Source organism: Neolamprologus brichardi, chromosome 8, assembly GCF_056152115.1.
Source record: "Neolamprologus brichardi isolate AB-2024 chromosome 8, ASM5615211v1, whole genome shotgun sequence".
Taxonomy (NCBI): Eukaryota; Metazoa; Chordata; class Actinopteri; order Cichliformes; family Cichlidae; genus Neolamprologus; species Neolamprologus brichardi.
In genome coordinates this window covers 25,513,046-25,532,500 of record NC_142111.1, presented here as the reverse complement: position 1 = coordinate 25,532,500, position 19,455 = coordinate 25,513,046, and the positions used below count along the sequence as shown (strand labels likewise).

The window sequence follows — 19,455 nt, the reverse complement described above, 5'->3', positions numbered from 1 at the left end:
AGCTCATTTTATTTTAAAGCCAAATATCTTAAAACTAATGACACATGTTCTTTTCTTTCCTGAAGAGTAAATGTTAAAGCTACAAGCAGAACTTTAGACTTGTTTTTTCTTAAATAAAGTTTAAAATACCTCTTTAGACCCTTACATCAAAGCCTGCTCTTTAGTGATCGATCCATCAATTGATCATGTCCACTTGATGTTGTTTGAGATCAGAAGTCAGAGCCTTTCGTCTCTCCCTCTTTCTTCTCAGGATGATGTTTTCCAAGCGGGAGGTTCCCGTAGCCAGCGGCTCTGGGTTTGTTGTATCAGAGGACGGACTCATCGTTACCAATGCCCATGTGGTGGCCAACAAGCACAGAGTGAAGGTACGCAAACTGTTGGAAACGTCTTCACAACACCCTATTTTACTAGCCATTGTGTTAAAAATGTATAACAATGTGTTCACATCATTACTTTATGACTTGAAACAGCAATATATGAACTCACTTAAGCTACGATCCTTATCTTGTAAGATGCAGTGGCTGCACAACCTGCCATATAATCAGGACCAATAGAGAGTAGCATCAGTGACAACATATGAGACTAAAAAAGTCAAAAACAGCATGAAAAGAACAAGCTGGGGTTGGGTGGGTTGCAAATAAGCTTGCAGACCTGCAGGCAGGATTGTGTAGCTTCATTTGGGTTGGATATGTAGAAGGTTTGTGGATAATGGCCTGAAATCCGTCTATGCTGCTTTAAACATCATCATCATGAGACAAGGTGGATGCTGTGGACGCATGGACTGTAAATAAAAGATGGAAGTAGCTTTTGATTCTACTGTATTAAGTGAAGCCAGCGTGAAACTGTATTCTTCTTATGGGCAATTTCTTTGGCTGTAAACGATTTATGGTCTCTGGCCATTATTTTCTCGTCCTATTGAACACAAATTAATACATTTCTGTAAGTTTTAATCCCGTTTAATGTGGTGCCACATGGGCATGCAGGATCCCCCGGTGTCAGAGTCAGCTCCTCGGTCATCATCTGGTTACAACAAGCAACGACGCTGATGGCCAAAAATACTCACCGCTTTAAAAACAGGACTTTGTTAATAAACTGGCAACATCCTGGTGGCCTCATCCATCTTTTATTTACAGTTTATGACCATTTTGGATCAGGACATTGAGTTCTGATCAGATCTTTTAATTTCCTCCAGGTGGAGCTGAAGAGCGGAGCCACATATGATGCCAAGATCAAAGACATTGATGAGAAGGCAGACATCGCTCTGATCAAGATCGATACACCGGTAAGCAGACAGACGCCCCTGTTTCATTTTCTTTTTTTCATCTTCACGTCAGCTCCATCTCAAGAGTTTGTAGTTGTTGGAGCAGAGAAAGCGATCCGAGCGAGTTAGCTGGAAAATTTACTTTTGCATCTTCATTTTTCCACCTTTTTTTTCTTTTGTCTATTTCTGTATTTTCTGTTTTAAAATTTAAGATTGAGTTTCTCATAATCCCTCATTTCTTCTCACCTCTTTGCTTTCTTTCGTCTCACTCGCTTTTATTTTGCAAAGCAAGCTGTTGAATTTGTGCATTTATACCCTGTTGTGAACATTTATCTGAACTTCTGCCTTTGATTTTGGCTCTGAATGATTGTTCTGGGGCAAAATAAAGTGATGAGTCATGAGAGTGGGTGTGAGTGGGGCATGTGGAGACAAACGGAGCGATTTGGTTTGGGGCGACTTTGAGTTTTTGCTTTCTCACACTCTGGGATGACCGGGCAGCCAGATTCAAGCCAGGAAGAGAGGTTTTTACCGACATTTATGTCATTTTTAGAATGAGAGGGTGGGTGTGTCCCATTTTGTCCAGACAGTCAGAGCTGCTACATCCTGTGCAGAAGTCTGTCCTCAGAGGTCAAAATCATGTATTAAAAGTTTCAGATTTAATACTAAAGTGAAAACAGGACAGACGCATCTGTGTGCAGTCTGTGTTTAAAGACAGGTAGTTAAAGTCATTCATCTATAAATATAAAAAGAAAAAGAATTAAGGCAAATGATGTCCAGCTGTACTGAGTTGCATAAAGCAAACAGAGTGTTTTATGCAACTGTGATCTGGACGGCTTTCATAAGACTGGAAACAAGAAGAAAAAAAAGCCATAAAATGCAGATACCACAAGACTCTGAGTCCACACACACAGGAGTTATAAAAGAATCACTGTAGCAGTTCTAGGGGCTCAGAAAATGTGAGAAAACAGGAAATGAATTGAAGGAAATGAAGTCCAGCTGTACTTATGAAAGCAAACAGGGCGCGTTATACAAGCTCTGAGCCACACGCCGTTTCACAATATCAAAAACACAGAATCCACGTGTTTATGCTTTTGGAGATTAAATGATTATTGCACTACTAATCACTAATACCAAAGAAGAAAAGTCCACAGTGACACAAGAAACACACACCAACATAAGGGGCTGTCTACAAAGGAAGTTCATATTCAGGCTTTCAACCAAAACCCCAGTTTTAGATAACGGTATCACAACATCACTTATTAAAGTCTTTCTGCTTCAGCCGCTGAGCACACTCACACGTCACATGACACCTGCTGCCTGCTCGAACCAGAGACCTGATCACAGTGTGTCCAACTCCAGGCCTCGAGGGCCGGTGCAGGTTTTAGATCTCGCCCTGGGTCAGCACACCTGAATCACATGATGAGTTCATTCCCAGGCCTCTGAGGAGGTCATTTAACTATATGAATCAGCTGTGTTGGATTAAGGATACGTCTAAAACGTGCAGGACACCGTCCCCAAGCCTGGAGTTGCCGACCCCTGCCTTATCAGGTGAGGATGGTAGCATGGTGAAAAGAATTTCCAAAGAACAAAATAACCCACAACGCTTTTACAAATAAGACGAGGTTATTAGACGTTTTGAGCTGGAGTTAATTAATTTTATTGCATGTGTGCTGTGTGGTGCTGTTTATTTCTAACACACTGGGAGCTCAGAAACTTTAAACATTAAAGCTTAATGCCGACAGCCTGATAAAGGAGATAAACAGCACTAAACAGACATTGAGAGTATACAGGATATACACACTGAGGGCTAACTGACAATTAGACACAGGTGAAGACAATCAAGAGGAAGCCAAAGACGACAAGATTGTTGCAAAACCCTGGAATGGGACTTTCCATCCTCAGACCGTGGGTTTGAAATCACTTGTAGAGCTGAAACAATGTGAATCATTCCATCGACTTCTTTCTCGTAGTCAAAGCAAATCAATCTGAATGTAAAGTCCAAAACAAACTCTGTGCTTTTCTTTGTCCCGCTGGCACACGGTCTCTGCTCTGTGCTCTGTTAGACGTGTAGACCTCCAAAGGTGCATGCAGGAAGTTTTAGGAAGCTTTAAACATGAGTGCGACTGGGACCCTGAAACTGACGGTGCAGCTGACTTTACGATGAGCGAACAGGAAGTGCAGAAACTGCAAACTCATTTCCAGATTTGAGGGCTGCTGAATGTGACACGATTTAGAGCTTAACCACAAAATCTCATGAAATTAAGCAGCGTAGTGTAAAGCCTTATGAATACTCAGAGGTTTCACCAGTTTATTCTGGCGTTTCAGCTTCGCAGCTTTCAGAGTGAGACATGATTGGACTTTATTCCCAGAAAAAAGCCTGAATCCAGTTACGTGTTGCAGTTCTTCACACTTACGTGATGAAGCTCCACACAGAGACGCCATCGCTGTAGGATGAGATGTCACGTTTTGCCCATCAGACGGTGGTGGTTTGAAGCGGCGTGTTTGGCCGTCGGCGGGGTGTAACTGGAGCTTCGGGAGGTGAAATGGAGTCAGAATCCACAAATTGCTGAGCATTAGCGGTTTGTGGTTTACATGCACACAGAAACCAAAAAGGCAGCCCTCCACCCAGCCATCTCCACCCTTTCCCATTGTGTCACACTCTGACAGAAAATCTCCACATTAGGCAGCGCCATCAACCTCTCATCCTGCCTTCAGCACTGCAGTTCCAAATAGGAAGTTTGGATGCTGTGGAAAATGCAAATAAAACCAAACTACATGAGTTTGCAATTTATTTAAAAGCTGGGTTTACTGAAAATAGGATATGCATGCTTCCCCTCGATGTTCCAATACTCTGGGAGCATTTGGGAAGTCAGGAGACCAGCCGCTGTGGTTTCCTTGTTCTTGCTTAATACAGAAATTCAGATGTCAAACTGGGCCTGCTTTGAGGTTCCCAGTTTTTAATGTCACAATTTGCCACATTTTTCTTCAGCGTTAATGACTCCATCACAGACGAGTAAGCTAATGCTCTGTGCAGGAACACTGCGCTGTCTCCTCTTTTTAGCAGAGGGCGGTTTTCCTCTCGGTCTGAGGTTCGAAGTTCATGCGAGTTTGCAGCGATGAGCTGCATTCACTGACTTTAGTTTAAGTGTTTGCAGAATTTCTGAATGACGTCAAATTAAAAATTTCCCCTCACTATCTTTTCCTCCTGAAAGACTCGACCTCTCCGGATCCTTTTCCCACACAGACATGATATTAACTGACCCGAGTGGTTGGGAGTTGTCTCCTCCAAGTTTTTGTTGCATCTTTTCCAACATGGGATGCATCCAACATTTTGTCATTTACAGCATTTCATATTTTGTGTTATGTTATTCAAATTAAAACACTTTATATTATTTGCAACCCATTGCATTCATTGGAAACATGGTTATATGATATGTAGGCAATCTAAGCTACTGTGTGTCAGCAGGACGAACCTCTAAAATGTCCTTAAACTGACCTCTGACCGCCCAGATGTGTGTTCACGGTGTGCGTCTGTGTTAATCGCAGCAGTCAAGTGCAGACGTGTAGCTGCATGTTGATGAGCGATAAGAGTTCTGACTATCAGAGGAGGTTGGATGAAAGCAGGACACAGAGAGACGGAGGTTCACTTCCTGTTATGCTCATGTCTGATCGTCCACTTCATTCTTTTCCACGTCAGGACAAAAATGCTTCTCACCCCAACGACAGAAACTGACACAAATTTGAAGTTTTTTTGACTTGTAAATGCATTTCTAGCTGCCTGCAAACGAACACCATGGGTGCATGATTTCAGCGTCACCACCACTAAGCTCCCGTGTGCGCTGTGATGATGCTGAACGTCCCCGATAATGTCTTACTCGGGTGTTTTATGTTGTAGAAGAGAACATGAGTGTGTCTAAAGCTCGTGTTAACCACAAAGCTCATTTTAGGCACCTGACCAAAAACCCAGAAAAAAAGCTGACTCGAGGCAACAGGCAACATTTCCAGGTTTTCGCACTGATTTCTCTGGTTTTGCTTCAGCACCTTGGTATGAAACCCCAGAGTCTATAAAAAACAGCAATCAAAACTCTTGGATGACGTTTTAATATTTGATTTGCTGATTGATTTTTTGGTGCAGTGGGCGAGTGTGCAGTGCTGTCAAATTTATCGTAACACGAACGCTTATTATTCAAGTTAAAAATGTTCATATGTTCCAGTTAACCTGCTAACACCCAAAATGTTTCCCCTCAGAGCATTTTCAACTAAAGCACTGCAGAAAAACAGCATCTTTTTTATTTTTAATATTCCTATTCTGACTTTCAGGGACACAAATTTTTTTTTTTTTTACTTTTCCTCGGGTCTCTCCTGTTCTTTCCCGCCCTTCTGCCACCAGAATGTGCGTGCACCTGCAGTGATGTAACCGCGACATCCTCTGCAAACTGGTCTATAGTCACTCAGGTCTCTGTGTGAGGATGCACAAACTCACAGGGTTTAGGAACATCACATAATTTGCAGCACTGTTTCAGCAAAGGTGACTGGAAGCAGGTCTGCAAATTTCCTGAAAAAGATGCTTTAGCTGTATGTTAACACATAGAGTTCATGAGCATTTTAATGCACATTTCTGATGATTGTTACAAAGATAGTTTGTAACAATCATCAGAAATGTGCATTAAAATGCTCATGAACTCTATGTGTTAACATACAGCTAAAGCATCTTTTTCAGGAAATTTGCAGACCTCGGAGAGAGAAGCGAACAGTCATAAATTCACTGGAAGCTTAAAGTTTTTTTTATAACAAGACACTTAATTCATAATCTGGCATGAAAAAGAGTTTCTTGATTTTATTTTTCTGTTGCCGAGGTGTTTGTCCTGCATTGATTTTCACTTGTTTTCATAATCAACATAGAAACTAATCATATCTGAACCAAAATCCTGGTGCCCACAAGTTTGAAGGCATTTTTGAGACTCAAAATGTGGTTTTAGTGACAGGGTTACAATTAAGTTATGGTGAGGTTTAGGGTAACGGGCTAGGGAAAGCATTATGTGAATCAGATGTTCCCTGTGTGTGTGTGTGTTTCGGGCAGTGAGTGGTCGTGTCTTTGAGCGAGCGGGGTTCGTGTCCAGTGAAGCAGTGAGCTGGACACGAACATCAGAGGCTTGTTTTTACTGATAAATCTGATCAGAAGAATATCGAGCAGCGTGCAGAAGAATCCAGAAACGTTCAGGTTTCAGCTCAGTGGAGACAGATTTGCATTTGAATCTTAAGTTCATATTGTTTTATAAGAATCCGTGTTGCCTCTCAGGTATGCATCATGGAAGCATGTGCAGACAGGAGCTACTGGGTGTTGTTTCTAATGAAGCCTCGCGGTGATATTCCACCTCAGTCCAACACTGATCATTTTCCCCGACACGTGCCCACGAGCAGCTTACGGGAAATGATCAGCTTTAACAGGACGTCTGAAGGCCGATTTGATCTGTTCTGTTAATAACACGGCACCAACAGCGCCACTGTAAACACCCCAAGCTTAGCATGTAAGATGCATCAGATGAAGTGGTGATAATAAGGAGTTAATGTGAGAGAGGGAGAGAAATCATTTTAGGGTTACAGAGACCTGCAGGAATTCTGCTGACACCGTTGCTTCATGTCATTAATTACGAGCTTTGAATTCTCTGGTGTTATTTTTCCTTCACAGGCTTTATCCCCTCGGTGAATTCCTCAAAAAGTTGGCAAATCTCTGCTCTGTTTGTTTAATTCAACAGTTGAAAGGTCTGTCTGTGCCCTGCATGAAAGACAAGAGAGCGTGAGAGATGAGAGGAGCGAGAGACAAAAGGAGAAAACAAGGAAAAGATGATGTTTTATTTGTTTTACATGTTCGTGAGATGTGAGGGCGCTGAGACAAACTGGGTCGAACTGCTCCATTAGTCATATTTATACTTCAGCTACACTTTTCATACTGTGACATGTTGTATTAACCTTTATCAGAGTAAGAGGCAGGGTGGTCTCAGTCAGGAGCGGTCTTACAAAGGACTTCCTGCCCACCATCGCCGTGCGCTGCTGATCGGGGCTCGTCTAATTGTTGGGTTTCTCTAACGTTGGAAGGTCTTTACTTATTTAAATTCTCTGGTCAATTTCTTCATACACAACAACAATAGTTTTCTTAGCAGGGACTGATTCTGCTCATTTCCAGCTTATTTTTGCTCATGACTCCACTACAGTTCAATTTCAATTCAATTTTATTTATATAGCGCCAAATCACAACAAAAGTCGCCTCAAGGCGCTTCATAGATACAGAGAAAAACCCAACAATCATATGACCCCCTATGAGCAGCACTTTGGTGACAGTGGGAAGGAAAAACTCCCTTTTAACAGGAAGAAACCTCCGGCAGAACCAGGCTCAGGGAGGGGCGGGGCCAACTGCTGTGATTGGTTGGGGTGAGAGAAGGAAGACAGGATAAAAGACATGCTGTGGAAGAGAGACAGAGGTTAATAACAGATATGATCCAATACAGAGAGGTCTGTTAACATAGTGAGCGAGAAAGGTGACTGGAAAGGAAAAACTCAATGCATCATGGGAATCCCCCGGCAGCCTACATCTATTGCAGCATAACTAAGGGAGGATTCAGGGTCACCTGGTCCAGCCCTAACTATATGCTTTAGCAAAAAGGAAAGTTTGAAGCCTAATCTTAAAAGTAGAGATAGTGTCTGTCTCCTGAATCCAAACTGGAAGCTGGTTCCACAGAAGAGGGGCCTGAAAACTGAAGGCTCTGCCTCCCATTCTACTTTTAAATACTCTAGGAACAACAAGTAGGCCTGCAGAGCGAGAGCGAAGTGCTCTAATAGGGTGATATGGTACTACAAGGTCATTAAGATAAGATGGGGCCTGATTATTTAAGACCTTGTATGTGAGGAGCAGGATTTTGAATTCTGGATTTAACAGGAAGCAAAAACAGGAGAAATCTGCTCTCTCTTTCTAGTCCCTGTCAGTACTCTTGCTGCAGCATTTTGGATTAACTGAAGGCTTTTCAGGGAGTTTTTAGGACATCCTGATAATAATGAATTACAGTCGTCCAGCCTGGAAGTAATGAATGCATGAACTAGTTTTTCAGCGTCACTCTGAGACAGGACATTTCTAACTTTAGAGATGTTGCACAAATGGAAGAAAGCAGTCTTACATATTTGTTTAATATGTGCATATACAGTAGCTTTGCATGATTTACAGTTTGAAATAATCCTTCTTTATCTAGCAGCCGCTCATTCGTATTCTGCTTATTTTAGATGTCTTTGACTTCAGGCCACTTTCCTCTGATTGGTTGCCCCTCATAAGCAGAAGGTTTGAACAGCTGGTGGGTGGGACTGATGTGCCTGAGATGACCATGTTTGCCAACAGTAGAAAAACTGTGAAGTTTAGTGTTTTGAGGAGTCTGAACTTCGGGGTTACAGGAATTACTTTTGGAAACTTTGTCCGTCCACCACTGTTGCAGAAGATTTCCGTCATTTCTGACAGAAAATGAGGAAAAACAGAGCAGATCCTCTTCAAACACGGAGCAACACACGAAGAGCAGAGGAAGCAGTGACGGATAATGAAAAGGAGAGGGTTGATGATGACAGCAGAGGATTAAAGGGATGAACCGAACCGCTGCTGTCTCGCTTGTTGTGGTTCGTCTCGCTCTCTGCTGTGTCGCTGTCTCTTAAATTAATACCGACCCCGGCCCGTTGACTATGTAATCTCAGCCCGGACAGCGCGCCGTCATCCTGAAAACCACAGAGGGGTGAACACGGTCATTTTCCAGGTGGGCGGAGCTCGGCGGGCGGTGCGTTGGATGGTGGCTTCAGATGTTTTGAGCTGTTTGTGGTTTAAAGGTCTGATTAGAACAGCTGAACGAATCCTTTCGTAACCTGACTCACATTGTTTATGCCTGTATATGTTTGACAGCGAGTGCGTTAGCGTGTTTGTTTATGGGGACTGACCTCATTGGAATAATGCCCACAGATTCCTGTTGGGATTCATTATTTTAGCTTTCTGTTGTTTACGTTTTCAGGTATTTGGGTCACCGGTTTAAATGCACGTTAGTTTCAAACAACAAAGAAAAGGAAATAAGTGAACAACTACACTGGATTTTTCTGCTGCCACCTTGTGGTGTTCACTGCATTTTGCAGAGAGCTTTTACAAAATGTACCTTTAAAGCAGGGGTCTCGAACTCCAGGCCTCGAGGGCCGCTGTCCTGCAGGTTTTAGATGTGTCCTTGATCCAACACGGCAGATTTAAACGGCTAAGTTACCTCCTCAACATGTCCTGAAGTTCTCCAGAGGCCTGGTAATGAACTAATCATTTGATTCAGGTGTGTTGACCCAGGGTGAGATCTAAAACCTGCAGGACACCGGCCCTCGAGGCCTGGAGTTCGACACCCCTGCTTTAAAGCATAAATACTGAGAAGTTTAAATATCAGGTTGTTTTGAGAAATCCAGTCGTCACTTTGTTTATTCCTATTTCAGTCATGTCAGCTGTTGAGATGATCCCACACTGACGTCTGCTGTCAAGATCCTTTGACCATACTTTTCCAACTTTTCCATTAATTTTTGCAAGATCAGCTCCACTGGCTGAGACGCAAACAATGGCAGAGCTTCCTGTTTTACAGGCTGTAGACACTGTTGTACCTCTCTCGTGGCCTCTGTGATGATTTGAACCAAAAACATTACATTTGGATTCATAACTGCATCAGACCCGTTCCCCATTTCTCCCTGTTTGCCTTCCTTGTGAATAGCTTCCTGACAGCCGCCCCTCCCTGAGATCACTCTGATCTGTTCAGTGAACAGCAGATTGATCAGCGGGAGCTCCAGATGTGTCAGGTCTTTCCTGTTTTTTCTTATTTCTTAACGTCGTGACATTCAGATACTGTTCATCTGCTGTACATTCTTTTTGCAGGCCTGACAATTCTTCTTTTGTCCTCACTTGTCCAGTTTCTTCAACTTTTTTTAAGAGCACGCTGCACCCTGTGCCAAGAAATGCTACATTTTTGGCTAACAGCACTTTGTGAATCACCTTCTTGGCACCAAAATACAACTTACCGGTGTTATGTCTGGCATTTTTCATAGATTCAACTAAAAAGAATGTAAAAGGGTGTGCTCTTGCATTCATATGAAATGCATTCATACAAAAGCACAATAACAGTTTTACAATACAAATACTGCGAACATTAACAAATAATAGAGTCAAACAACATCTGTAACAGTGAATGATGTTTTTACATGTGCTACTAAGAATTTTTTAATGATTTAAATAATTTGATTTGTGCAAAATTTGGTATTTTATAGAATTTATACACATTTCAAGCACGGTGGGCCTTCACTGATCTGGGTGAGCAGGGAGACTGAAATAAAGAACAGATCTCGATCTCACGCTCGGCTTCTGTTTCAGGTTTCACATTTTATTTCGTTTCGTCACCTGCCGTGACTCATCCAGCAGCATCCGCGGGCCCGGGCAGCAGTCATGTACAGATGTGTCGAGCATACCTGTGCTTTCACTGCACGCCCGGTTTCTGCTCGAGCTGAGATGCCTCCACATCTGTCACATCTGCTTCATTTCATCTACCCTTCATTCCTTTCTGCCCTCCTTCTCACCTTGTCCCTCCTTCACTCTCTCCCTTCAGAGTTTTTCTGAGTCACTCTCTCGCTTACAAAACCTTAAGCAAAAGTGGGTCAGAGCCTTCAGGCTTGTTACTTAACGGAGGAAATTGGCAACACATGTGTCTGTCAGCAGCAAAACAAACCACACACACACACTTACAGAGAAACAGACGTTTGTCATGCTTGGTGGAGTGTGGTGTTGATGAAAGTTGGGTCCGAACATCAGGACTGCTTTATGTCTCAGTTTTTCTGTTCCACGTCATCCATGTGGGGCTGAAGTAGGTTAGTAGGACGGCGTGAAGTGGGCCAGCGGGCAGTTCACGGAGGGTTGGCCTCCAGACTGCTGCGGGCTGGAGCCAAAGGTTCGAAGGATTTTAAATGCATTGAAGAAGGTGGGAATTGAACACAGAGTCAATGGACAACATGAAGCTACACTGTCTTTAATAGCCAATTTTAAAGTTTTTAAAGTATAAATAGTTTTATAGGCAGAAAAATGATGTTTTCAGGTACCTTGTGACTCAGTGATGTCCTTCCTCTCCAGCAGAATATCGGCCTTGCAGTTTGATGGTGAGGTTTGGGTTGTTTTACGGTTAGATTTTGGCTCGGATGTGCTACAGGAGCACCACACAAGCACAAGAGGTCTCTGCTGTGATATTTGCAGAGGACAACAGTTTGTCAGATAAGGTTAAACCCAGATTCCACTTGGCATCACCACAGTGCTGACATGCCTTCGCCTCAGAAGACAAATTCTCGGTAAAACCCGTGTTGAGCTTTAGGTGATATCGGCATATCTGAAAACCAACTGCATGCCTCTAGATAAGAATTATGTGCATGGAAGGAAGAGGAGGTCCCCCAGGAATGAAGCTTGTGGCGTCAGTCTGCAAGGCATACAGCCATGACGACCTTCACGTAAAAAATAAACTTTAAGGATGGAGAAGGTGAGAAGTTCAGGGGGGAAATGCTCTGTGGGGTCAGTGTGAGTCAAGCAGTTGGAACTGGGTTCAAATCAGTCGTTCTTTTGGACATTAAGTCATCGCCTGTCAAGATCAGCCCAGCATCTCCTCTGGGGGAGTGTGAGCAGTGTTTGCAGCAGTGTGACTCTGTGCATGAGATGCCAACATTGTGTTGCAGTTTTTGAACTGCGAGTATACCAAAGATGGAAGGAGACCACCCTTTTTTGCCTTTTATGAATATGAAGAAATTCACAGTGTAAGGAGGTGGTGTCCCACGTATCAGTCTCGTAACATTAAGGTCAATGTTTCCTTGTTTTTTCCAAGTGTTTCACTGTGTTTTCCTCAATGAAACTTTGAGGTCCTGAACTTTAAGCTTCCCTGAGATGGAGAGAGCGACACTGAGTAAGTCAGGGAGTAATAAGAATCTATTAAAGTGCATTTAAACCAATTATTACTTATCAAAGTCCAAACAGTTCACCTTCACTGGCAAAATAAACTTTGCATTTCCAGTAGCAGAAAGGTGCACTCAGCTTTTCTTTTGCTAAACTGCAGTAACGAGGATGGAAAAACTCCAATTTAGGAGCCAGCTAATCAGAAGTGCAACCTGCTGCCGTGCAAGCAGTACAAATAAAAATCTGCTGAATTTAACCAAATGCATCGATTCACATCCCAGCAATTTGTTCGAACTCTAAAAATCACCTCACACTTGTGCTTTAATAACACAGCAGTGTGACTTAACTTTTTTGGCAGCGTGAGCTCGATCATATTATTTTATTTATTTTATTATTTTCATTTTTTGCAGTTGTACATGTGGCAATAAAGCATCAGCCAGTAGTACTGCCACATGCTGGTGGGAATCGATCGATATGATGGAGAATGATGTGAAACTGTGCCGAGGAATAGAATATGGACACCAGCCGGCCTTTATGGAGATAGTTGTAGCAGAACTTCATGTCACTCTTTAAAAGAAAGATTAAGATCAGGAACAGTGTGTTTCATGATTTAACACAAACTGAAGTGAATTGTGTTTCATGATCAGCACCTTATAAAAGTGCTGTGTTTGTAGTGTTTTCAGCAGCTGTGAAGCAACTCATTAATGTACAGGCAAATGAGTAGTGGTCCCAAAACTGAACCTTGTGGAACCCCCACGAGTACTGCTCCTATTACGTTACAACTGTCTGGAAATATTTAATATTTTCCTTTAAGACGACACTTTGCCTTTTCTGTTGGCCACCTTAATCAAAGTCCAGGTTTTGGGGTTTGTTTTTTTTTTTGGAGAGGTGAAGAAGCTTATTTCTTTCAAGAAAAATGGATGATGATGGTCAGTGGTGTTAGTGATGCTGAGGGTGAAGGTGGGGGCGTAGTCACTAAAAGCCAAACCAAGAGGTGTAGCTCCAAAGAGGAAAATCTAACTAAAGTTACTCCAGCAGGGGGCGGCATTTTATGTAAGCTGAAAAAATTGTGCTGTTTTAAAAAGTTCTGTTTTTACTTCTAATATTTCTTTCATATTCATTTCTTCACAATGTTTTGCCTTTTTCTGGCCGCCATTGTAGCTTAGTCTCCATGGTTAAGTCCACAGACTCAGTGCACCACCTAGTGGTACAAACTGGTATTACACTAAAGTACAACCTGGTCCTAGTTCAACTTCAGTTCGCACCTCATTAACGCAACACTGTTGAACATTAGCTCATAACTGTTGTTTTGTCATAGTCTGTTTATCGCTCGGTTTAGTTTTGTAAGGTTTACATCAGTTTGCAACACAGAAATATACAATAACTGCCTTTAAGGATTATAACTGTTAACTGGCAAACCTTCTTAAAAGATATATTAGAGAATAAGAGAATCATCTAATGTTTTTATACGTGTCAGATGTATTAAGGTGAATAAGGTGAACTTTGCAGGCATGATGTACCAGAACAGCTACAGAGAACTACTGAATGAACCTCAGTTTATGTAACTGTAGGGCTGAATAACTAAGTACTTGTTACAGTTTGAGGTTTAACTGCAAGAGAGCGGTGATCCTCAGGGGCAATGAGGCTGCACGACTGAAACGGTGATTTGTATTTAAGAGTTTGGGTTTTGGGGTTAAGAGGAGGCTTCGTCGGAGTGAGAGAGCTGAGTCAGCTCTCCACAGGAAACGCACGTCTGTCTCCACCGGCCTAAAGAGAATAAACTGCTGTTTACCTGTGTGTGTGTGTGTGTGTGTCTGGTAACACACTGGGCTGCTGTTCCTTCAATCATGGTGCACCATCAAGGTTTTTCCCAACATGGAGGCATTTGTCATGTTCAGCAGCTTTGAAGTGAAACTGTTTACTTCCTGTTAAATGGGGTCAGTCGTAAAAGTCATTTCTGATAATCCAACGATTAGAAAAAAAAAATGGAAAATGCAGATTTCTGTCAAACAAAGAAAGACACTCAGAGATTTTTACAGTAAGAGGATCAAAGCTGTCGCCCTTCTGAGCCAGGAAAACCTCGGATCATTTGTTTCACTTTCTGTTTTCTTTGCCTAATTTAGAAGAAAAACATGTAAAAGAAGACTTTAAACAAATCTAATGTAGCTTTGTGCACCAAGACCAGCACAGAAATCACCTCGTCCTTCTGTTCGATCAGCTGATTTGCACGTGTGGTGTCTCACTCTGTGTCCTGTCCGTCTCTTCTCTTTGTTGCAACAGATGAAGCTGCCGGTGCTGCTGCTCGGTCGCTCGGCAGACCTTCGTCCCGGCGAGTTTGTGGTCGCGATAGGCAGCCCCTTCTCCCTGCAGAACACCGTCACCACCGGCATCGTCAGCACCACCCAAAGGGGAGGCAAAGAACTTGGCCTGCGCAACTCAGACATGGATTACATCCAGACTGATGCCATCATCAATGTAAGGGAAGGGACAAAGTGTGTGGGTCTTATCAAGTCTGAAAAACATCTCTAATAATTCAAATTTAAGCGTTAGAATAATTTCAAAAAGGGAGACATATTTATATACTATACATGTAAGGAAGAAATTAACTGTTACCAGTGCCTAAAATCATGCATTCCACCTGAGGGCCACCAGATGGCGATAGTTGCAAAGGATCTCTGGTCCTATAGAAGTCTATGTTAGCCTGACCTCTGTATACAGTTACTGCTAACTTTATGAGCTCGGTCATTCATCATGGTTTCACAGTTTGACCCGCCCCTCTCGTCACATGATGGCCACAGTAAAAGAAACACTAGTCCTGAGGCTTCAGAGCTCTTCAGAAACGGCGGATAATGTTGCCTCAAGTGGCCACTAGAGGAAGTGCACTTTCCAAAGCTTCTATGTTTTCGTCATTTTTCAGCCAGGGAGGTCGCTCTTAACTCTTTCCCCCACAAAGACGATATATGAAGACCTCCCCTGCACCCTTAATGACGAATTTTGACACCTCAATATGTCAATAAGGATGCATTTTGATGACCATTACAATAGGAGGGTTGCTGGATAGGAAGAGGCCACCCTCAGCATCCTCCGATGCACACCCAGTCATTTTGTTCTATGAGCAGGTCTGAAATATGACAGAAACCGCTCAGAGCTGCAAAAGTTTCTCCTAGTAAGCTTTCAATGGGTAAAGCATTAAATAATAGTTTTAATAATATTCACTGAATTCACGTTAACTGTTTGCTTGTTTGTTTTCTTGCAGTACGGCAACTCTGGAGGACCACTAGTCAATCTGGTAAGTGAAGGAGAAAAAGTGAGATGACCTGTTTGAGCTGTGTCCGTATCATTAAGAATGATATCTGTGCAGCAGAAACTGAGCTCTGCATTTACTTGGTCCACATCCACGTGTTGCAAAACGGAGAAACACATAACCTCATATAAATAAAGACCAAGAAGCATAAAGTCCTTATTAGGAAAGGTAAATAAAGAGTTTAGGTAACGCTTGGCGCAGGGTCCCGGTCCACAGCTGACTCTGATTAGAAGCTTGTTTTCAGTCAGCCACAGAAAAAAAAGAGGCGTCAGATTGGCTGTTTCACAAGCTTCATGTGGGACTCTGGCTTTTACTGAGAAACGCTGGCAAATTAAAGTTTGTTCCCGTGTGTGTGCTGCAGGATGGGGAGGTGATCGGCATCAACACTCTGAAGGTCACCGCAGGAATCTCCTTTGCCATCCCCTCGGACAAGATCAGACAGTTCCTGGCAGAGTCACACGACAGACAAGCTAAAGGTTTGTAGCAGTGTTATCACAGAGCTGACGTCAGAGAGGCCAAAGAGAGCAAGACAACGTGGCACAAGTCTCACATGCTCGAACACTCACAAAGCTGTGGATCCAGCCATATCCCCTCATAATTTACAAAAAGTAGACAAATGTCTCTTTAAGTTATAGACAAAGACCCGTGCAGTTTAAAAAGCAATAAAAGCTCAACACAGATGAAGAGAAATTCCTAACTGCTGTGAACATGCAGTAACAGAGTTATATTAGGGATGTTGAGGTCATTCCTTATAAAATCAAAATAAACGTTCACACCTGAAATCAGATTTTTTAAAACTACATTTTCAGCTCAGATTTACAAGGAAACACTTCTTTATGAACTAAAGTAGTTTTGTCATGTGATATAAGGGTTAAGGTTTCTCTCCATTGTTCAGCTGCAGTAATCATTCATTACTTTTAAATTGAATCCAAGTTTATTTAAATGGCATCAAATCACAGCAGTTCTGTCATCATTTGGCGAGAGCGTGTGGACGTCCATGTGCCTGCTCAAGCTTCTCCGGGAAGAATTTTCATTACAATGCACAAGCACGCACAACACGCACCCACAAGCAAGCGTTAGGTGACAGTGGGAAGGACAAACTCCCTTTTAACAGGAAGAAAGTAGAACCAGGCTCAGTATTTAAGAGGTGAGAGGAAATAAAAAGGAGAGTATTGAACCACAGCTAGAGGATGAGCCTGGGATTAAATGTGGGTAAAAGGAGACCATATAACGTATTTTGACGCCCACCTATCCCAGGTGGAGATGAGAGCCCTGCAAGTTTTCTCCAGTAAATGCCCAGAGAGCATCAACATTATCTCTCTAAGAGACAATTTTTTTGCAATTTAGCTTTGAAATTACAAACAAAACCCAGATTTTGTCTCCTTAGATTGAAACACCTAAACTGGATCTAAAATTGACTTGAGTACAGTTTTTAAATAAAGCCTAAAATCTGTTTTTCCAGCCCAAAAAGTTTCATGTGGACATCTGTGGATTTTAGCTGCTGTTAAATAAATCTCAGTTTATTTTCCCCCTTGATGAAGTTTGTTTGATTCGGTAATCATGCTCGGGTGCGGACCAAAACAACTGCACTGAGACAACTAAACGTAACTCCAGAGTGGTTCGCTCATGGCCAGAACGTGATCTGACCAAACTGTCAGCAGATTTGAGATTTGAACCCAAAACACAGCACCTTTATTTCTCTCACCCCAGACTGATTTAGCCAATAAGAAGACTGATGGTGGTTTTCAGTGATGTATTTTTTGGTTGCTTCGAGTTTTTCTGTTTGAAATGAAACCAAATCAAGAGAAAAAGCCACACATTTACACACTCATGAACTGACTCTGACCAGAGTAAACAAGCTCCAGGCTCGTGCCACATCCACCTCCAGCTCTCGTACCTGTACCTGAAACTCTGAGATGTTTGCATGGCTACGTTAAGTTACAGTACTGTAGCTAAAACGCAAAGATAGATTTCAAAGCTGCCTGTTAAACATTTCACTTTAGACTCGTTGATTTTAAAACTAGATAAACGTGATAAAAGAGGATGACGATGTTGGACATCATGGGTTTTTTTGTTGTTATGTTCTGCAGGTAAAACACCACAGAAGAAGAAATACATCGGCGTCAGAATGATGAGTCTCACTTCATCGTAAGTCCCAGCTTCCCCTCCTCTACTTCTGACATCCACAGAAAAATCATCTAAACTGCATTTAAACAGGATTAGGATTAAGATTATTTAATGTGTTGATTTCTGTGAGAGCGGCCTGGAAAATCTAAATCCTGACTCAGTGTGTTGTTGACGCTCCCTGGATCCCTAAAATAATGTTTCTCAATCCTGACTTTCATACATAATCAGGGCGGTGATCATATCGACGGGGTGACGTTAGCTTTCGATACCCGCTGCCAAATGATCGCTTTAAGCAGGAATGTCAGCCGGGCCAGGCCGCGTTCACAGCCTTCGGGGCAGAGTAACCGCCTGAGCTGGCCGAGAGTCACAGCAGGAAACTCCCCAAATCACCACAACAACCCTCACTTTATGACAGCTTGTTAATTTTGAACATGCCCTCCGGTACTTTTAAAATGATCTGCCATCACATTTACGCTTTTCAAGTTTCACCCTCCATCCAAGTACCGATTTTTCTACATTTCACAACACTGCGCAAGAAGCCAAGATGATAGGTCACCTCCTCGAGTGAGCATCAGTCAGCTTTATTCATGTCAAACCTATCGTGTGGTGATGCACTTTCAAGCCTGCTGCAAGTGAAAACACGCTGCTGCTGCACATCGGGACACGATTGGCTGATGTATATCAGTCCTTACATGTTGGAGCTTCCTTAAATAAAACAGCCAGAAAAAAGCTGAAATTTATCAATATTCATAAAAGGCTGAGTGGTTTGAGAAAGGGAAGAGATATAGGGTCACTTTGTTGGGGACACCTGCTTAACTCCTTCTTAATGCAAATATACAGTCAGCCAGTCGTAACAGCAGCTCAGTGTTTGCACATGGTCAGTATGACCTGCTGAAGCTCAAACTGAGCATCACAATGGGGAAGAACGGTGATTTCAGAGACCTTGATCATGGCGTGGATGCTGGTCTGAATAGTTCAGATCGTCACAACCATCTCCATGTTTACAGAGAATGGTCTGAAAAATGGACGATGTCCATCCCAGTGTAACCACAGTGTACCATCTTCTGATGGTTGCTTCCAGCAGGAGAAAGCACCTCAAATGGCCACCACAGCCACCTAAACTTAATCCTGTAGTAGATCCTCATGATTTGGTGGAACGGAAGATTCACATCATGGATGTGCAGCTGCAGCAGCTAAACGATGCTGTCGTGTCAATAAGGACCAAAATCTCTGAGGAATGTTTTCAGCACCTTGATGAAGCTCGGCACAAAGAGCAGTTCTGAAGGCAAAAAGGAGTGCTAGCAAAGCACAGCGAATAAACGGGATCCAGGCGAGAGCAGGAGGTCAGTAACATCAGGGGAAAACAATCAAGGAATCAGTGACTCACTGGGATATAATCCAATCAGAACAACCTCCACAGAATCACTCAAAAAGAATAAAAAATTAACTCAAATAAACTCAAATACAACCATACTGACAGCATACTGGTATTAAAAGGACACAACAATTAGAAAACACCTCCCAGGTTTGAGACCATTTCTTGTGAAAGACATTTTCAGAGGGATTAATGCTCTCAATATGGCTCCAGTGTGGAATACGCTGTTTTAGTGATAATGCAGTGTGAAGCACAGATGCCATTCTGACTGCTGTGAATCAGGACTGGCAACACAAATGTTATTACCCAGGATAGAAAGTATTTATATCCTGGGTAATGTAAGATATATATTAGATTACAAGACAATGAGAATATTATATTTTTCATTGTTTCTACCCTATCTGAGTTATTGTATTGAAGTA

The 19,455-nt window shown here is 42.5% G+C and overlaps 1 protein-coding gene across 1 annotated transcript in view; it reads left to right on the top strand.

Moving 5' to 3' along the window:
* The window catches only part of htra1b (HtrA serine peptidase 1b), a 31,417-nt gene that overhangs the window by 8,609 nt on the left and 3,353 nt on the right, over positions 1-19,455 (top strand). The window contains exons 3-8 of the mRNA XM_087844973.1: positions 251-365; positions 1,193-1,282; positions 14,508-14,702; positions 15,484-15,516; positions 15,893-16,007; positions 17,622-17,679. Coding sequence (XP_087701099.1) covers positions 251-365; positions 1,193-1,282; positions 14,508-14,702; positions 15,484-15,516; positions 15,893-16,007; positions 17,622-17,679 — 606 coding nt within the window. The remainder of the gene's footprint in view (positions 1-250; positions 366-1,192; positions 1,283-14,507; positions 14,703-15,483; positions 15,517-15,892; positions 16,008-17,621; positions 17,680-19,455) is intronic.